The sequence below is a fragment of the Schistocerca americana genome, chromosome 1, assembly GCF_021461395.2.
Source record: "Schistocerca americana isolate TAMUIC-IGC-003095 chromosome 1, iqSchAmer2.1, whole genome shotgun sequence".
Classification (NCBI taxonomy): domain Eukaryota; kingdom Metazoa; phylum Arthropoda; class Insecta; order Orthoptera; family Acrididae; genus Schistocerca; species Schistocerca americana.
Window position 1 is genome coordinate 984,149,326 of NC_060119.1, and position 20,961 is coordinate 984,170,286.

Genomic DNA, 20,961 nt, shown 5'->3' on the forward strand with positions numbered 1-20,961 from the left:
CCTGACGTGTGGCGTGCGGCTGGCGCTCGCGCGCGCGCTCTGTCGGCGGAGCGGGCAGGCGCGCGTTATCAGAGGCGGTCGCGCAGAGGTGCGCCTCAGTGGCTCACAGACTGGCGCGCCGAGAGGAAGGCGGTCAGTGACGGTGGTTCCGCGGCCCTCGCGCAGTCTGTCTCGCTAACAATCCACATGCGACTGGTGATGTGCGTGCGTCGCGCCGCGGCCTGACAACGTGTCGAGGATCATGGTGTTGGCTTCAGTGGTTGCTGCTAACTACAGTGGCACCACACGCGACTGACGTGCTGGATGCTACTCACTGTGCACACGTGAGTATCCGCACCTGTCCCGCCGGAGATCCGTATCGATTCTGAAGTTTGTGTTTCTTCCATTTTGCTTTTCACCAAGGGCGGTCAATGTCGCATGTAACCTTCGAAGAACTTGCCTGCAACATTGAGTTTGAAAAGGTGATTTAGGTAAACTGGCGTCTCCAACTGAAAGTGTCTGTGTGACGTTGGTACCATTTACGTCGTTGTAGTTACAAGTTTATTTACTACTGAATCTGACGAGGTTTAAAAAATTGCTTCTTTTTGTTTATTTAATTTTTCCCGTAAGTGACTGGAGTACTGAGTTTCGATACAGTGCACGTAGAGCATATTGTTTGAACGTTTTGGAACCCGCAGTGTTTTCACAGAAGGTTATCATATGTCTCCAATGCTACTATTTCAGTATGTTGTTCTCATCGTAAAACTTTAGCTATTTGTTGTTGCCACTTGTATGTGAGTTACACGGTTGATGGATGAAGACACAAAATATGACACATGCCATACTTCGTGCGGCGAAGTCTTCACATATTCAAGAAGGCTCTTGGGAACAGCAACTGCACCAGAAGGCTCAGTTCGTGGAGAAGGAACGGCAATTGTGGATGTGAAAGTAATTTTACTTTCTGTGAGCGTTCTTGTGTTGTGTGTGTGTGTGTGTGTGTGTGTGTGTGTGTGTGTGCGAGCAAGAGACAGGGACAGAGAGAGAGAGAGAGAGAGGAGGGGGGACAGTGGGTGGGCCAATTAAGTAGTGCAATTACGGCGGATCTGAAACATGAGCGGAATGGAGTAAGGGACCCGGAAGACAAAACTGCGTAGTTTGGCGATGCCTCTCATATAGCAGCAGCATTGCGTCGTCGCGCATGTCTGCTGTATCGCTGAACAGCAATCATGTGCCACGAAAGGCGCCAATGTTCTTTGCCTGTGACAGGATGCACCAGTAGCGTACTTCTTTATGAGTGAAAGAAAAATATCTAACACTGAATTACGTTGGACTACAATAATTCAGGTCATTGTTGCTGGCATCGAAAGGTGAAGGAGGTACGGCGTACATGCCTGTTAAATCTGTACAGTACTTTGGTTATGATGTTAAATCAATTTGTTTCCCATATTGGCGAAGGATTTGGTTTGTACGTCTAAGAATTAGATGCCATTCCTTACATCTATTTCACCGATCAAACTTCAACTCTTACTAATATGAGGTACAAAATTTTTTATGGTATATCATTTCAGTGGCCTCGACAATACATCTCTTTATTTCCATTGAAACTGAATAATGAAGTAATGTCTAACACAAACTATGCGAGCAGTGTTTTAAAAAAGCGCTATACGCAGTTTTGAAGCTGAACAATGGAACATACAACGGCATTGCTCGCGCTTCAACAAAGCGAGGCGGCGCCACAGGCGGAATGTTTTGAAGCCAAGTTGCCAGCCAGCAGTGGGAGTGCGCTTTGCACAAGTAATTACAGTTGCTTAGAGGAGTTAACATTAATTAGCACGAACATGCCTCTCCCCTGTTACCTTTGAGAAGCACACCGTCAAGCGGCCAGCCATTCAGATAAAGAAAGAAGGAAATCGGTCATCTGCCAGGTACTGGTCATGGCTCGGTATTGCCAGACATTTGGTCGTACGACCCACATTACCGAATGGTGTGTGAATTCCTAAGGGACCAAACTTCTGAGGTCATTGGTCCCTAGACATGCACACTACTTAAACTATCTTACGCTAAGAACAATACACACCCATGGCCTAGGGAGGACTCGAACCTCCGGCGGGAGGGGACATTAACGAGTGAACAACTTTTGCAAATATGTGAAGTGCGAGATGAGCTGTCAACCGATTGATTATCGTCAAATATGGTGTGTATTCATAAATTTCCAGTTCTTTTTTACTGAGCTCGATTTGTTTGAACAATGTACCCAATCTTCACCGTAAAAGGAGTTCCTTGAACAGTTCACTCCTTGCTACCTGATATAGTCGCATCCCTATTATTATAATTTGGACTGGTAGTGGAGTGGGTGAGGGGCTCATTTTATCAACTTTCTCGAAAGCGAGACGTGGCGGATTGTAGGAGGTCGAACCCTATCAACGTCTTCTGCTACATAGACCAAGTTACGTATTTACTGTCCGTCGTCCTGCCGATGTAAATTATTTCCCAACAGTCTTAAATGATGCATAAATACTTTTCGTAGAAGAGCCATGGCAATGAATACACATGTGGGAAGAAAGGTTTTAATATATACTTCTATAGCCCCATCGATATGAGGTAAATTTAATGTACGTAGCTTCATTCGAATTAGTAATGTAAACCAAGTGTCATTTCCAGACACTAACCGTACCGTATTCTAGTTCGCGTTCACGAACGAAAAGCCTTTCGTGTTCACGATTTTTACCACAACTCGCGAATGATGGAATTTCAGAAAATCATATCCAGGTAAACATGATCAGTAGCACTTCTTACTCATTATGAAGATACTTTCATCTGAATTTGTTGTATTTTAGTGGACATCTACTAAGAATCTTCGAAGAAAGTTAATTATTAATTCTTCATGAAAATTATTATGATTAATATACTTGTTCATATTAATGGTTTGTTATTTGTAAATTATTCATGAAAATTACTACGATTAATATGCCTGTTCAGTTCGTTTTCGCTTAATGGAGGAAGAGAGGTTAATGTTGTGGCGTCTCATACACATCTACAAAATTAGAGACGGATCTATAGTTCAAATTCTGGAGAATGAGAAGAAAGCACTTTCGTGCCGTTTTAGAAGTATCGATTCCATTGGATTGATTTACAGAAACCACAGAAAACCTAATCTGGCCATTCGTAAGGGGGGACGATTTTCCGCTCATTCCTGGGATGATAGGCATTGCGCTAACTCGGGCGATTCTTTTCGTAAGGTTGAACATGTTTGAAAAAGACCTCATGCATTGTATTTTTCGTTTGATTTAAGGAGATTTTATACATGGTACTTTTCGTTTCTGCGTGGTCCTGGAGACAGGCGGTTAGTGCAGGCAGCGTCTTTGCCTGTTGTAGCTATGAGTTTGGAGCTTAGCACTCCCTGTGTGTAAGAGCTGCACGTGTGCATCTGGGCAGACGCGACACGCTCCGTGCTGCCTCGTAAAGATAGCGGCGGCAACGCACGGCGCCACGTTCTGCCCGCGACCTCTCGCCTGCGCCTGCGCCTGCGCCGCCACCTGCCATGAACACTCGCATTCTCCAACTCGCTGCGTATAAGTCATTATTTGAGTCACATTTAAATGTGATTCGGTTTACGCATTGGTAATTTACGACAGTGAGCGACTCGTCGTGATTCAACACGTGCCTCGCAACAGTGACTTTGTTGCAAGTGCTATCTGCAAAGAACGGAAGATATTTTTGCGTCAGCGTGGTTACTTACTACCGTTCATTTCCCTCTATACACTTCGTACATGTCATCTAAGGACAGTCATTTTACTGTAATTCCAAGTGTCACCGACGTCGTCGTACTTTTACACTGTATCGAATGAAATAGGGGCTCTTCAGTTTAATAATTCGTCGATGTCATTATAGATGGAACGCAAACTCGGACTGTACAAGGATGCGCAGGAACCAAAAGTGGTTTTAATGAACCATTCCAGTACCCGCATCAAGTGGTTAACGAAGCAATTAATTTTAAATTTGAAACTAGTTCCTTTACCGCTGCCACATCGCGGTCTGTACCTTTCGCTAGCAAAGGCGATAATTCTAGCAAAACAGTTTTCAAAATGGTGTCCGAATCCAGACGACCTTCCCGATTTAGTTTTCCGTCGTGTTCTTCATCACTTGGGATGAATGCTAGGATGGTTTCTCGAAGTAGCTGCCGGTCCCTGCCTCGTCCTTGCCCAGTCCGAGATTGTGCTCTGTCTCGTGTCACCTCGACAAAGCATTAAACTGAAAGCTTCCCTTTTTTTATTCGTATATGGACGATGCCTGCCAGTGAACATCGAATTTTGTGTTACTAGTAACTGCCATCGACTTAAAGTGTCAGCTAGGCATCGCCAGTGCCCCAACTGAATTATTATGCTCTACTTTCGGTGGTCTGAATTTGTGCTGTGTTCGCTAATAAGAAATTACAAAGTGTACGCTAAAGCGTATCCAACGCACGCCGCTAAATATAAAAGATGATATTGTATCGAAAGATTCGAAGGAGCCTGCCAACCTAATCTAGGTCGGAATAGTACCTTCACTGAAAGTTCATTGAACTTCTTTCCGTTGTCATGAGAATGTTACACATTGCGTGCAGACATTATCTGTCAGTAACAGATGGTTGTAGCGTTCTAGTTGTTGATTATTTGAAAGACCGTGAGAAATGGATCAAATGTGGTGTCCACACATAGCATACTCATCTTGCATAAAATCAGTGACGTTCCGCAGCGAAAGATATGATCCAATAAAAGAGTGAATATGATATGTGAGTAAGATAATCCTTCTACTATTACAAGTTTCGAGAACACTGGTTTTTATTTTATTTCGTTACGTGTTCTGCATCCCAGAAAAACATACAGAAAGTGATATGTTTACTTATCTGTGTGAAGCATAGCGTGTGAACTAGTTACTCATCTGTGTGTAGTGTAGCATGTTAGTATGCAACAGCATGGTTGATTTTGCTGTTCACAAGGACGTGGCTGGTCAATAGCACAGCAGCCATCATGCACACATCCCAGGACGTCAGTGTTCAGTATCTATATACTTTTTGTCATTTAAAGATATCCCTCTAGTTTTGTGATGCGCTTCCCATTTCTCTTTGTCGACGACGCTCGAGGATTACAGATTAAGAAACGTCTATTCTGCGCCGTAACCAGGAGGTCGCTGAAATTCCCAATCAGTTGCAATCAAAATTTCCAAATCTCGTGTTTTCTTCAAAATATTACTTTTCTAAACGTTGTTGGGTTTTATAGAGCATCGCAGACTCCTATAATACAAATTGTATTTTGAGTGACATCAGGTCTCTCAAATTATTGTGATATGCACGGTATCGGAACATTTCACGAATGTCATTCAGCAGAAAGATGAAATACGGATTTTAATTGCTCCGATTATTCTCAGAGCAGTTTCCAGTAACTAGGTAGAGTCAGATCTTTCTGTTAGTTAATCACAAATAAACAGCATGAAAGCACAACTGGGGTAGAGAACAGCGAGTTTCATGTGGCGAGGCAGCGTGCTGCTCGGCCGCAGCGCCTGCCGCTCCCCTGCGTATGTGACCCGTCTTTCGTTGCTGACGGTTCAGATGCATAAATCCTGATACTTCGGGCGTTTGGTTACACGGCCATCGGATATGGTTACTACTTCGCGACGCGAATCTAGCGTTTAATTAATAATAAAATTTCAGCATTGTCGAGTACGTGAAGCATTTTACTGTATATTTACAAGATACAGATATTCATAGAAATTTATTTCCAAATGATTTCACTGTGTGAATCGGGAATCAAGATTCCAGTTAAAGAACACAGCCATTGAAGAAGACAAAACCAGTTTCGAATCTGTGCTGAGCGATATGGTTGAGATACAGCATTTGCAATCTGGTAAAGAAGGTTGAAATCCTCGCCTGGCTATCCAGATTTAGTTTTTTGGTTTGCCCTACATTGATTAAGGTATTGTTGAGATAGTTCATTTGAAAACTTCCCATCCCCATCATTGTTTAACTGAGCATGTGTCGCCCAACTGTGATGCCTTCTCCGTCCGCGCATACAGTGAACAGTTGAACGCAAAACAAAGACCGCAATAGAAGTACCATTGCGGCTCTTATTAGTGCCATTAGTTTTTCAGTCAATACATAACTCCTTTTTATGGATTGTGATTTCAATGCAGCAACTGTGGAAATACATCGCCTGAGTGCAGTCCTCTAAAACTGTTCTATATTGTTTCGTTGTTGGTGAGTGTCTGTTTCCGAAATCACATAGCATTTTCATTAGAAAGTAAATGGCAAACATGTTCTGAATTTCCTGTTCCCTATCCGGTTAGCAGATAATATTGAGCACTTCTTGAACAACAGTGAACCCCACATTTGTGAAATGTTTGAAGAACATTTCAGGCAAGCGTGAGAAGTGTTGGAGCCAGTCAGCTCGTTCAGCACAAGGTCTAACTAATTCTAACAGGTGCCTGTTGTTGGGTGCGGCACATTTGAAGGTGGTGCCTTTGGCCTGCGCCGCTGTGACAAGAATATCCGCCTTGCACCTCCGAAGGCAATGCCTTGTGAAGCGCAGACGTGCGGCGACAAGTCGGCGACTCTCAAAGTGCGTTTCGTCGTATTCCTTACTGTTTTGGTCGTAAGCGCCTTTTACGGCCGGCGGCGACATTCGTCTTTGCCGCCAAGGCTGAGTTGTTGCGACAGACTACCGCTCCGGTACCGTAAATCCGCGTTGCCAATACTCGTACGTATCGTGTGTGAACGCCGGTCTAACAGTTTTCTCTGCGCAGTCGATAGTTACTGAATTTTATTGCTGCAGAACACAGCAGAGGAGTTGCTCACCTTTGACGTAAGTCGCTAGCCACCGTAACTCGTTAACATCCTGATCCGTAGAATACCACTTACGCAGAAATCTGTGCACCTCAATCATAACTCACATCATTCTTAGCGGTTTTTATCCTCCCTATCAGCAACTTCTGTTCTCGAAGTATTTCGTCAGTAGCTGAAATGACACACGGCAGACCGTCGCTCACATCAGTATATATCGGTTTTTGCCCTTCATACCAGTATTTCATTAGTGGCGAAAATGGTGCATGACGAAATTTATTCTGGCACTTTTCAGCAAGCATACTAGTAATGTGACTAAACCAAAGCTCTTTAGAAGAGCAAATGAAACAGTGTGCCCCTCTATGAAGGATGTTAGACCTTTGCGTAAGATGTATTTAACTCAGGCGGCTAGTCAGAAATAATGTGAACGAATCTGATACTGTCCAGGTAAGATTCTCGTTTAGGTACTGAAAGGTCACCCAAATTATAAAATACATATGCGAGGGAACGTTCGTGAATAACAAAAGTATAAGACTTGGTGATCTTACTTAATTCTGCTATACCTACGGTTATTCTCTAATGTTCTGTTGCCGGTACACTTCTTTTATCTAGCTGAGGATGACTTAAACCCCAACGAGTTTACGTGAAGAAGTAAATTTTTATTACATACTACTGCCCACAAGTGTTTGGTAGTAACGCAGATTTTTGAAATGGAAGGCACTGTCTGGGTATTATAGGCTATTTTCCTCATTCTCATACCAACCTATACTAATGAAAACAAGATGTCTCCAAAAGCTTTGACAGTATACTTTGTTTCTCCTTGGATCACTCGTGCGGATTAATATGGGTTCTTGTAAGATTTCTGAACATGGTCCATAGTAGCATTTTAGAACATCACGTGATTTAACAAAGAAAGTCAATTAAAACGTAAGGAACGCCCTATATGATCTGTGACTTCACCATAGACAAATATAAACCAACGGTGTTATTCTGGAAATATTTCCTCGTATTTATAGACACATGTGAAGGACGTAATGCTTGGACTAACATTGGTATTTTCCGAAATTTTGTGACATACGACGCATAACCCGTAACGAATTAGGCAGTGGATACTTCATTCATCTCTGATTAACCTATAGTGGCCGTCCCTATGCGAATGCTGGTACCTAGCTCATACATAACATTTCATCGCCTTATATACTGTGTGGAGTTCCCAGTGGGAAGTAGTTTCAAATGTAACCAGTAGGGAAAATTATTGTTCAGTGCTATCGAATACATGGGTGGACAAGATTTTATCGTGTTGTATACTGTCTGGAATTCCAGTAGGAAGTAATGCAATTTCAAGTGTACTCCATAGAGAAGATTATTGTTCAGTGATATCGAACTGACGAGTGGACAAAACACTTAACATTTCGGAAAATTTAAATTAACGGTTTGCAAGCCTGCCAGTCAAAAAAAAAAAAAAAAAAAAAAAAAAAAACAATAAAAACAAAACATTTTAACTCATACTATCACAGTACTGACTTCAGTATACAATATTCAGTGTCATTCTTCTGATGTATATGTATACTTCACGCTACAGACGATGAAACTACAACTACTGAATTTGTTTCGAAAACCGGATCGTTGAAGAATTTTGTTGCCATGAACAATTCTGAGGTTTCATGTATCTTAGCCGCAGTCGAGGTCTTGGGGCTGTTTAAAAAATAATGCAAGTGAACATTTCGCGTCATATTATTGAGCATTTAGGATGATTGTCAACGACGTTGCTCTATGCATACTGTTGCAAATACCATCTGTGTTGATGGAACAGCTGTCTACGAGGCAATGATTTGAGATATAGCGAATAGTTTCCTCAGGCGCGCGCGCTTGTGTGTGTGTGTGTGTGTGTGTGTGTGTGTGTGTGTGTGTGTATGTGTGTGTGTGTGTGGAGAGAGGGAGCCTGAATGTAAGAAATCTGATAAAAAAGGTTTTGCTTGCGCCGTTTATGATTTCTTATTTCGAAACTGGCATATATTCGGTATGTTTATGCACTTACTGGGTGCATTCTTTTATGAAATCTGAGTGCTGAAGCGTGGATTTCATGGATGCGTTATCGGCAAACAACGATGAGACGTGGACGATTACAGAAAGAAACTTTATCTTGTCAGCAGAACGGAAACACCAGAACGCATGTGGTATATTACAAATACTACTATGTATAATCGGTGGCTGGCTGCTTACACTGCTTATGAACATATGTATTTTCCGCGAAATTAGTCTTAAATCTCCACGCCTCTATTTCCATTACAGGTTAAAAAGCCATCTCGATGAAAACAACATATCCCAACTAACGTATTATGAATTAAGAAACAGCAATGATGATGATCATAAATAACGGATACGTCATTTATTGAGTTAGAAATTCGGTAATCACTGAGACAAAAGTTAAGCTGTTGTAAGTGAGAGTGATTATTGAAATGTCGTTTCAGTTTTCTTACACTAAAATTTAAAGAGAGAACGAATGTTAATGGCCAGTTCACAAAAATGGATAACATGTTCCGAAATCAGTGAACGTAAACGAATTTAACGAAGCCAGTATCCCTTCTTGCTTTGTAAATCCATGTTTCAAGAAATTCATTGGCGATATTCCCATCTCTTTCATCGGCCAATTGGATTTCTGAGTTCTTGCTTTTCAAATACCTAACAGAGCTTCCGTACATGTATATAATTATGCTATATTTTTACTTGGCGAAAATGCGACTCGTGATGCAAAGTGCGAAACTCTGACAAACTTCAAAAGCCGTTTTTTTTCAGATTATTTCTACACGTTGTTAAATATATCTTACATAATTTTCCCTGCACTCCAGTCTGTAATAACACATTTCTTTCAAATGGCATAATTTTTTTTTTCTTGAAGGTCAACTCACATCAGAAGTTACATGCCAGATACCACAGCGTGTAAGAATACCGATTGCGAAAAATACGCCTCTGAAATTCCGTGCTCAACCAAGACGAGCAGAACTGAGGTGAGCCAGCGTGTTTCACAGCTGTGTCTGTCGGCTTCCGCTTCTTAGAGAGGTTCTTCGCTGCGAAAGTGCAGAGATCTTAATAAAGTAATCCTGAAGACTGAGTTTACGAGCTGCTGTTTGCGGCTGCTGTGTTAATAGAGGTATAACAATTAAACTGCTGTATGAATGCTGTTGGCTGACATTCACGAGCGGCCTCCCCCTCCCATGTAGTTTCATACGACCTGCTCAGTCAGCCGTAATTTCCGGCGGGATCTGAGTAGTTTAGAGTAGCCAGCTTCCACTGCCATCAGTCTAGATGTGCGTGTACTTGCGGCTCAAGTAAATCCTGACAGAGCTGCCGAACATAATGAACTGTCAGGCCCGTACATTGGATGTTGTTCTCCACAACACAAGCTGCAGCGCTACATTGTTACGTAACGCGATGGGGAAGCGTTGTTAATAGGAGGCACGTAGCTGAGAATTAATAACTAGACAGTAACAAATTATCTTCGGTGTAATGAAACTAAATTTGGTTCAAGAATCTGCTACACACTGTCCTCTCACGTTAATACGACCACGTGGCAGTCCGCAGCTCGTGGACGTGCGGTAGCGTTCTCGCTTCCCGCACCCGGGTTCCCGGGTTCGATTCCCGGCGGGGTCAGAGCTTTTCTCATCCTCGTGATGACTGGGTGTAGTGTGATGTCCTTAGGTTGGTTAGGTTTAAGTAGTTCTAAGTTCTAGGGGACTGATGACCATAGATGTTAAGTCCCATAGTGCTCAGAGCCGACCACGTGGCAACTGCTCGAATAACCAACTTTTGCAACGCAGACCTCTGTGAGGTGTGCTGGAATACAGTCAGTTATTCTCTGGACGGTACCGGCCAGCTGCGCTAGATTTCTCGGATGAGGAAACAAGGCTCGAACTGCCCGATCGAGGTGGTTCCATAGGTTCTCGATTGGGTTTACTTCCGGGGAGTTTGGTTGCCTGGGAAGTGCGGTAAACTCATCCTGGTGTTCTTCGAACCACGCACGTCCAATGCGAGGTGTATGAGACGTTACATTGTCCTGTTGATAGATGCAATCATGCCGAGGAGTAACAAACTGCATGACCCCCAAACATAAATGCATACTTGTGATGATCCATTGTGCTTCCGAAATGACCACAACGCTGCCCTCTCCGGTCTGGAACTCTCGGCCGATCGTTGCAGGGTGTTTCTTGCAAGATATTTCCTTTCAGACGTTTCACGCCGTATATGCCAACGCCCATCTGTCCGAAGGAGAATAAAACGTTATTACTTTGAAAAGACCACCTGTCGCCACTTAGTGGACGTGCAGCTGCGGTATTGGTGTGGAAATTCCAGCGTGGCACGAAAGCCAATGATCATGAACATTAGGACGTCAGACAAATCACTCCATTTCCGCATTATGACAAGGACTGCACTGTTTTCCCTCCCCCGGACACGCTTTATATACCCTCCACTGCTAGTGCTGCCACCTACCGTCTGTGCATGGTTACTGCCCTTCGATGTTTTTTAACGTGACTGGATCGTGTAAGAACTTTATGTGCAAGTGTAAATGAGAAGGCAACACAAAATACAAAATATGCGGCAAAAGTTGAGTCATCTCTTAGACAAATATTACAGGAACTTTTAATAATTACGGGAGACTGAATTTTGTAATAGAAAAAATATTTTTATCAGATAACATTAATAGTGGGAAATAATGCAAGAGTTTCTGAAATCCTGTGAATATTTTCAATAAGCCACAGAAATGTAGATGACTAAATAAACTAGAAAAGACTGGTATCTAAAGTAGTGGAAGTTGGCTCCATAGTGACAAATGCGCCTTTAGCCATGAAATTGCAAGATGCTCCAGTTTGTGTGACAAGCAACATAAGTTATTAGTTTGTAATTATGGCAGAGTTATACTTGCTTTAACCTTTCTGGAAATGTTTGGTCAGAAACAAAACGCTTGTCAAAGTTTTGGAAAAAGAGTTCTAAAATCAATTGAGAGCCGCTTAACAACGTACGTGTTGTGAAACCAGAGAGCTCAGACTAATGTAAGTTTTCTCTGAACAGAAAATGGTGTAGCTTTCTCTAATGACTCCGACTGTAGTTGGTATCAATATGTATGAAGTGCTTTATGCCCGTTAACGACATCATGTTTTAGAATGATGTACCTACTTGTCGGCCATTATTGCAAGTGCTATTAATCGGGGTATGTAGTGCCATTGTCACTGCTTATATTAGCCCTGTGCACCGTTAGTTTTAAAGGGAAGGATACCAGTTAGTTGTCCCGCAGGCTGCAAGCGACAGAAGCCACGACACGCGCCGGGCGCCGCAGTCGCCTCCACCAGCTACTGTGCAGTTCAGCGAGTCAGCGTTGCCCTCCGAGGGACTCGGCAGCGACACGGTCGGACGCCGTGACGGCTACTGCGATCGCACAGCTCGCCGCCGCCCGTCTGCCTTTATGTTCGCAATAAACAGGCGGAAAACTGCTCTCGCTTCGCCGGACTGGAAAAACCCGTTTACTCGTCGCCCGCCGGTGGCATCGGGTTTCACGTTAAATCGCACGTGGCTTCGTCCTCATTAGCTGGCGGCTACTTGAGTGTAATATTAGACGGTTAAGACAGTAAACGTTTCTGCCAAATATCGCCAGAAAATCTCCAAAATCACATTTCAAAATGAGTGAGGTGCTCAGATCGCTAACGATTCATTACAAATTGTAAGCCACCGAACACACTAAAATAAAATTTAGATGTGGCAACAAAATCTTGTATATGATCGTCGATTCCTACCGATTAAAATTTCTTCCTCACAATTGACGTTACATTTTACCTGAGGGAAATTTGGTTGCGGTGTATTCTTTCGGAAAATTTAGATGAATGGGGGCTTCGTGGAACTGGTTTGAGTAATTTGGTTTCCTTGCTACTCAGAAGCGTAACGCCAGTCGACGTCGGTGTCTTTAATACAGAGTCCTATTTTTCTGGCTGCACGAGATACGTTCAGTGGGCGCAAACGACCTATCCCAGCCCCAGCTGACTCGCAGCTGGTTATAAGATGAACTGTAAAAACTATTCACTCAGTGATAGCCTTCGACCACCGCCAATCTCGTCTCCCTATCGAAGAGAGAAACAGTAAACAGAGTGGAGCAGTCAGGTCAGAGTAATAATAGGATTATAGGCGGCGACCGCAGCAGGTGTGTCTGACTGTAACCTTACACCAGACCGGGCTGCCAGCAGGCTTGTATGGCTTTGCGACGCAGCGGGGCTGACTCACCGCGAGATTGCCGACGACGACACGTGCATTCGTTGGATTAATCGCTGTTTAGTACGTGCGCTCTAACAGTTCTGCTCAAAGGCTATGTGGCCACTGGGGACCACGATCAGGGGTAGGTCATCCAGTTTGCTAGCTTCCATACGCTATATATTACTCAGTGCATCATCAATATTCAGCTCTAGTTTCGTACCTGGTAAACTGTATTACACGGATAGGGATCGTCGCCCAAGGGCCGAAGTTAGCAGTAAATTTTACGGTGTTGTGGTATTTTGCCATTGACTGAAGTTCGATATTTCATATCTATTTCATCAGTTATGCTGAAATTTACTGAACTGTCATGGAGCAGCTGCGTATTGTAGGCTAAAGCGCGTACGGTGTCTACTGTCCCTGTTCTATTAGGGTCACATGCTCCCACGACGTAATTCACAGAGCGCCCACTCTTAAGGCGTAGAGGCGTTCGAAACGAATCCACTCGGCTGAGTATCGGTGTCGACGGGAAGTTAAACTTGACCGCTCCTTATTTCTTCCCCATTCTAAAGTAAGATGTTGATATTTTCACAGGTTGGTGAGTAAGAATTATTTATCACAACGTTTTCTGTCGTGTTGCGTGTTCCTGCTACTTATTAATCCTATTTTTACCATTTATATCCCTCCGCTGCTTTCTTATTTGTTTTGCTGGTAACTTTTTTTACTTCACACGTTTTAGTTTTGTCGTCATAGGTCACTGTTGACTTCTGAGCACGAATGTAAGGACACGGCTACGCCATCAATCAGACTACGTCGACAATGAAAGTAGTCATATTTTTGTTCTGTGATTGTTTTTATTTTGTGTACTCGCTAATTGGTTTTGTTTTATCTTTGGAGACCGAAATAGCGTACACTACCCACAGGTATCGTTTATCGACTCAATGCAGTATCCTTGCCGAACATACGTGTCGGTACACTGTGAAATCGTCTACTGGACGGGTACTAAGAGCAGTTCTCTCAACCCCATGCACAAGTGCTGAAGATGCTCACTGCCTTATCAGATGAACTGGCGGTTGACGTCCTTTTGTGAGAATAAATGGTTCAAATGGCTCTAAGCACTATGGGACTTAGCATCCGATGTCATCAGTCCCCTAGACTTAGAACTACTTAAACCTAACTAACCTAAGGACATCACACACATCCTTGCCCGAGGCAGGATTCGAATCTGCGACCGTAGCAGCAGCGCGGTTCCGGACTGAAGCGCCTAGAACCGCTCGGTCACAGCGGCCGACTTGTGAGAATATATACAGCTGCTGGCAAGAGACCTACCATTTACATCAGGTGTGCAGTTAATACTTGCGACTGCTGCTTGTTAGTCAAGAAAACGTTTGGTAATTCCATACTTCCTGTTACATTCTGGCATTATTTTAGCAAAAGGTCCCAGATGTAAAGTCATTAGCTTCTAATTGCTTATTTTTCGCGTCGTAAGAACTAAACTGCGGAAATTGCATTTGCTCTCCATAAAACAGTGTACAATTAGAAGATTCTCCTCCAAACCACGCAGCATAGACAGACGGGAAATAGTCCTGCGTAATGAACAAGCAGTGACAAAAGGGAGTAGTTCTGCGATTGTGTGTGTTTGAGAGAGAGAGAGAGAGAGAGAGAGAGAGAGAGAGAGAGAGAGAGAGAGAGAGAGCGAGAGCGTGGGCCTCTTATAGTTAAGTGAACAACACAATCTTGCGTCCCTTCCCATATACGAATTACTAGCCCTCTGTCGCAGTTTACGTTCCCACGAGTAACGTCAGTGGAATATAGATTTACTGGCTGGTTAATAGGACATTTAAGTACACATGTGCCTATTCGTTTGCGAAGCACGGTTTCCTGTTAGCTTTCAAGGACAGAACACACATAAAACGGCCGTAAAATGGGCTGTTTTCCTTTCATCTTCTCATACAACAAGGCTATCGGCGACCTCAGTTACCGAGACACTGTCGCAATGGAACTGAACGTGGATAAGACATCACCGTCTAAATCCCCCTTGTTTGACAGAACAACTGTAAAATGTATACAAATGGTTCAAATGGCTCTGAGCACTATGGGACTTAACATCTGTGGTCATCAGTCCCCTAGAACTTAGAACTACTTAAACCTAACTAACCTAAGGACAACACACACATCCATGCCCGAGGCAGGATTCGAACCGATCATCCTATTCAGGTTTTATGGTCATACTATGATATTAACGCAGAGGGTAGGTTGCTAGATCACTGACTAGGTTACTAGATTTGAAATCTGAGATTGACCCACTCTCTCCCCAAATTCCAAGAACTTTCTCTGGCGCTAGTGGGCAGTACAGCGCAATGCAAGTGGAAAAAGTTAATTGATGCTGCTGCTATAGACATATGGTACTGAAGTGTCGTATGTTGCACCACGGAGGTATGGAATGACTAAAACTATCGCGGTTTACTTAAGGTAATCAGTCTAGTATTATCTGTAATAATTTAGGGGAAACCACATGAAAATTGCATCAGAATGGACCAAGAGGGATTTGAACTATGTTTTTCCTAACTACAAGAGAGTAATGTGGCAGCAACTGCCCCACCTCGATCAAATGGATCATCAAGAATAATATTGATTTTATCCCACAGTGAACAGAATACTAAAACTGATGGTGTTCAGTTACTAGAAGAAATCGTAGACGTGTTTCCATTTGATGGAAGTTATAGATATTTGTAATTTGTCATTTAGTTACAGCTTAGAGAGTAAAATACAAGAGTGTCGAAGTACTATTCATCACAATTATAGATGTTTCACTGTAATCAGCACAGAATTACTGAAGTACTGGTCTGATACGCCGAGTGTCCGTCTCGGTAGATAACTACTGTGGCATTGAGTAGGAGTGTTAGAGATAGAAGTAAGTGATGGTCCCATTCCCGATTTTCAATTATCCTTATATCTTGGACTGGGAAAAAGGCTTCTCACCAACTGCCTGACGTTGTTCTAATTAGCTTTTAACAGCCTTTAATATAATGTGGCATTAACACTCACACCGCGCCAGAATACAGAGCTCCACACTTCTTGTGAAAGAGCAGTGGGTCACAACTTAAACATCACGATTTTACAGTGACTGTTTACTATAGTCGAAAGGCCGTAGAAGAGTCGGCTGAATAAACTGGTGTCATTCAAAGGGAAGTTGTTTCTAAATCACAAAGAGGATAGTCTAAAAAGAGATGCGCAAGAAACTTTGAGTCCCTATTAATACCAAATATCACTGAACTTTCATCTACGTCACTAGTCGACGTTATGCACATCGTTCAGCACTCAAAATATTTAAAAAGAGTTCCTTAAATTTACACCATTGAAACAAATTCGTTACTCGAAACAGCGCGCCTCTTTTCGTCATATTTGAAGGACTTGTGATAGCTTGTGAAAAAGAAACACGTGGGCTGAAAAAGAAACACGGGGGCTGAGTCTTTAGAATCGTATCGGACGGAGATTCGGTTTGTTATTTACAGTATCGCATGCCTCGTGTGTACGTGGTAGGACACTGGAGCTGTGATCAGTTTCTTGTGCAAAGAACCTAGAAGGCATTGCCGCTCCATATTGCAGAATGTGTATTTTCTTTCCAGCGTCGTGAAGACCAGCTAGGCGGATCACATTTACCGAGCGGTATACTCATACCTGTGCATCAATCTGCCACAAAGATAAACAGTCTTCACACTTCATGAAAGTCTAGGAACGCATCTGTAGCAAGGGCGCGGAACGTCATGGGACGCAGTTTAACGCCACAGAGTGTTCGATATATTAATTGTTTGGGTTTAAGTAGGTGAGACTTTTAAGAACAGATTTGTAAAAACTTACAAACACTAAATTTCTAAGGCAAAAGAATCGTGACTCATCATTTAAAAATCTTGGTTTGTGTAACAGAATTATGTGTTTTCTTTGTTTGGTTGAATTTATACTGCACTTCAGAGTGTGGTGCCTATGCATTCCTGTGTGACAGTTATTTCTACTGGACGCCGTAGATTTTTGAGAGGCTTGTGTAAAGTGCTGACTGTTGTGGAAAGTTGCCAGTATGTGCGTGACGTTTTTGCAAATAGATGGTATTCCAGAACCACAGCTGCAAACGTTGAGGAACGGTAATTATTTTTTGCTATGGTACATATTCCGTTCGAGCCTTTGTTTATGAGTTAAACATATTAGATGTCTGTAATCTATTGATAATTGATTGTAGAAATTGTACACAAGTTACATTTCAATAATGGCGTTTTCGAATCAACTTTCTTCACGTATTCAAACAGTGTGCCTTGATCATCGTTACATGCTTGATACCAACTACCAACTGTTGCCCAATTATGTCGTGTATGGGAGGTTTCTGTTTCACACTGTGAAACGTCTAATAGTTCCATGCTATCAGCTCAGCTTTAGTGGCAGTTGGAGCAAAACACACCTTATCCTTAACGTTACCCACAAAATCAGTGAGCATTAGGCTAACGGAATGGTATCTACTCGTCGTATCTTCCCAAAGACGGCAGATAGCTGTTGTCGCACATCAACATTGAAATGTGCTGTGGCTCCATCATGGCTGCTACATACAACAGGCGCGTCGTGTCTAGCAATTCTGCAAGTATAACGTGCAAAGGCTGATGGTAAACAGCTTCGAGAGGCTGGATAAAATACAGACACTCAAGGATTACCAACCATTCCAACCAAAATGCTAACGAACAAAGTATTCGCTCATGGGTTTTGGTATTCCTCTACTCCGACTTTCAAAACATTGGAACGCGTAATGTAAGCCTAATCTGTGAACCTCACATGTATATTACAGCCAGCATTTCCGATATTTTAATAGATAAGTATGGTGCAAAGTCCATTCAAATGCGAACTCGTATTATCCTAATGTCTGTACTTTCAAAGGCATTCGCTATTTCTCGTATGTGTAGATAAAGTGCGTCTCAGCGGGCCATTTGGATGTATAGTGGTAAGAATCCCATGTTATCAGATATGATGGCTCTCTCTTTCAAAGCTCATTCTCTCCGTAGCAGACAAAGTCAGCGAGCTCAAACAATTCTTAGTCGACGCTCGCTGTAGAACCTTTAATTTAAATAAGAGTTGGTAACGCACGGGGCACTCATAGAAGCAAAAACAACAATGGCTACTGTCCATTCTGCCTCACTCTCCAACGCCAGACAAACGGTAAAGGGTATTTTCTCTGTGTGTGACCTACGGCCACTCAAAATTTCTCAGTGATGTCCTGAACCATTCCGTTAGAAACAAAAGACATGTGAAGAACCCGACTGAGTACTTCATCTGTAAGTGTTCCAAACCGTATGAGTTACAGGAACAGTAAGAGTATACGATATTTTGCTGAAGAGGTTTAACTTGCCGCAGATACATATGAGGACTCCTGGCAGTACATGGGAGCTATCCTGGAAGTTAACTGGAAATATGAAGAAGCTTTCATCTTTTTGGGCAGCTCTTCTTTCAAGACTGAAAGACTTCGGATGATTTGTTGGTCCCCGATAGAAACTTTATGGAGCAGGCCACAACAGTTTATAGTGTTCACGGAGCGATGTTGCCTAATAGTTAAAACATAATCAATCGCATTCAGGAGGGCCGTGCTTCAAATCCTCGTAGGGTAATTCAGATTCAGGTTTTTCGTGGTTTCACTAAATCACTTAAGACAGATGTGTGCAGTGTTCCCTCGAAGATGAATGTGACTGATCTGCTATACTAGCGTGAGTTCCGTTTCTAATGATCTTGTTGACCATGAGGCACTTAACCTTAACGTTCGTTTACAACAGTTTGTATTAGACGGAGATGACACTGCCATTACTTTTGTGGGTGTCAAGCGTTTTACCCATCATTCTTTAAACCTGACTTGAGTGTAACTTCTAGTTTCCATAAAGACTTTTGTAAACGTCGGAGTACGCTAATTTACATGCTCACGGGTATTGTTTATATAACAGTTCAGAAAATTCCAGTGATTTGTTTTTCGGCGTAACAAGAAATACAGCACTTTTGCTCGTATCACAGCGCCGCGTTAGAGACAGCCTCTGAGCACATAACACATTAAGGCTGCAATAACAGGTCATTGCCAGATCCGGCAGGCAGCAGCCTGTTCCCATTAATCGTAGCAACACTAACTGCTCGACATTCGCCCGACGACTCTACTGCGCCGGAATCTGCATGTCACAGGAAAGATATCATCTTCAGTTTTTAGATAGCGGGTAGATTCGACATTTTGAGTTTCGACCATCTATAAATACAACGTATTGACCAAATAAGAAACGAACGACGAAGGAATTATCCAAATGGTACTGAAATCGGTAGATGGGATGTACATATAAAGACAAACATGATTAAAATTTCAGAAAAATTCGATGACTTATTCACAGGAAAGAGCTTCACAAACTGAACAAATCAGTACCGCATTGGGCCACCTCTAGCCCATGTGCAGGCAGTTATTCGACTAGCCATTGTTGGATACAGCTGATGGATGTCCTCCTGAGGGATACTCTGCCAAAATCTGTCCAATTGACAAGTTAGATTGACAAAATTCCGAGCTGGTTACAGGGCCCCGCCTATAATGCTCCAAACTTTCTCAATTGGGGTGAGATACGGCCACTTTGCTGACGAACGTAGGATTTGGCAAGCATGAAGACCAGCAGTCGGCACTCTGCCGTGTGCTGGCAGAAACGTAAGTCTAGGCTGGCTCTGAGCACAATGGGACTTAACTGCTGAGGTCATCAGTCCCCTAGAACTTAGAACTACTTAAACCTAACTAACCTTAGGACATCACACACATCCAGGCCCGAGGCAGGATTCGAACCTGCGACCGCAGCGGTCGCGCGGTTCCTGACTGTAGCGCCTAGAACCGCCCGGCCAATCCGGCCGGCAAACGTAAGTCTAGGATGAGTTGCCATGAAGGGCAACAATACAGCACGTAGAATACCGTCGACGTACGGCTGTAAGGATGCCGCGGATGACAACCAAAGAAATGACACCCAGGCCATCACCACTGCTGGCTGTCGGGCTGTAAGGGGGGCAACAGTCAGGTTGGCATCCCACCGCTGTCTGGGGAATTTCCAGCCTGGATCTCAGTCACTGGAGTAAAATTGTATTCTGTGATGAGTCCCACTTAGAAAAGAGCCCCGATGACCAGCGAAGACGTGTCTGTGATGCGCTGCCGTGTCTGTGATGCGCTGCACAGAGGTGGGATACTAACCTGATTGACGCCCACCATGTGGCCCGACAGCCAGAAATGATGATCCGGGATGCCACTTTCATTTCATAACAGGATCTCTCTGGTTGTCATTCGTTACATCGTTACAGCACAGCGGTAGGTCGACTATTATTCTACGCCCCGTTTAGTTGTCCTTCATGGCATGCCACCCTGGGCTCAAATTTCAGCACAGGGACAGAGTTTCTACTGCACGACTTCGTGCTTGCCAATTAGTGCCACATAATTCGGATAATCACATCGTGGTGCGCTGTTTTTTGTCTTGACGAGTGTAAACCAGGGGTGGGTATAATTAGTACACCGAGGATATATTGTTACCTATAGTGATGTTCCATAGTTGGTACAGGAAGGCCTGCGTATGTCCACTGCAAACATATAGTTGATGAATAAAACAACACCACTTTAATTTACAATAGGTACAGAAAACGAAGTGTACATAACTACGAAGACCTCCGTCTGTTCCACCATTGTCACTCAGTCCTACAGATCATAGAATAGTACTGTAGTTTTGAATATAATGTCAAGAGTGGTCTTACCGTCGTGCGGTATTAGTTGTCTCACAACGAGTCTTCGGATATCTGAAATCGAAACTCAGTGAGCGGCGTCTTAATAAGACGCGAGGAAGCATACATTGGGACGTAGCGAGTGGAACCAAATGCTGCGTGCCCTGTAACCAGCTCGACTCGTGGTG

At 43.2% G+C, this 20,961-nt stretch overlaps 1 protein-coding gene and 1 long non-coding RNA gene across 2 annotated transcripts in view; one reads left to right on the forward strand and one right to left on the reverse strand.

Moving 5' to 3' along the window:
• Positions 1-20,961, reverse strand: part of LOC124548500 — a 277,718-nt gene that overhangs the window by 212,047 nt on the left and 44,710 nt on the right. The gene's annotated exons all lie outside the window — the stretch shown is intronic.
• Positions 126-20,961, forward strand: part of LOC124548484 (fibroblast growth factor 8) — a 171,235-nt gene continuing 150,399 nt past the window's right edge. The window contains exon 1 of the mRNA XM_047125178.1: positions 126-323. Coding sequence (XP_046981134.1) covers positions 304-323 — 20 coding nt within the window. The 5' untranslated portion in view covers positions 126-303. The remainder of the gene's footprint in view (positions 324-20,961) is intronic.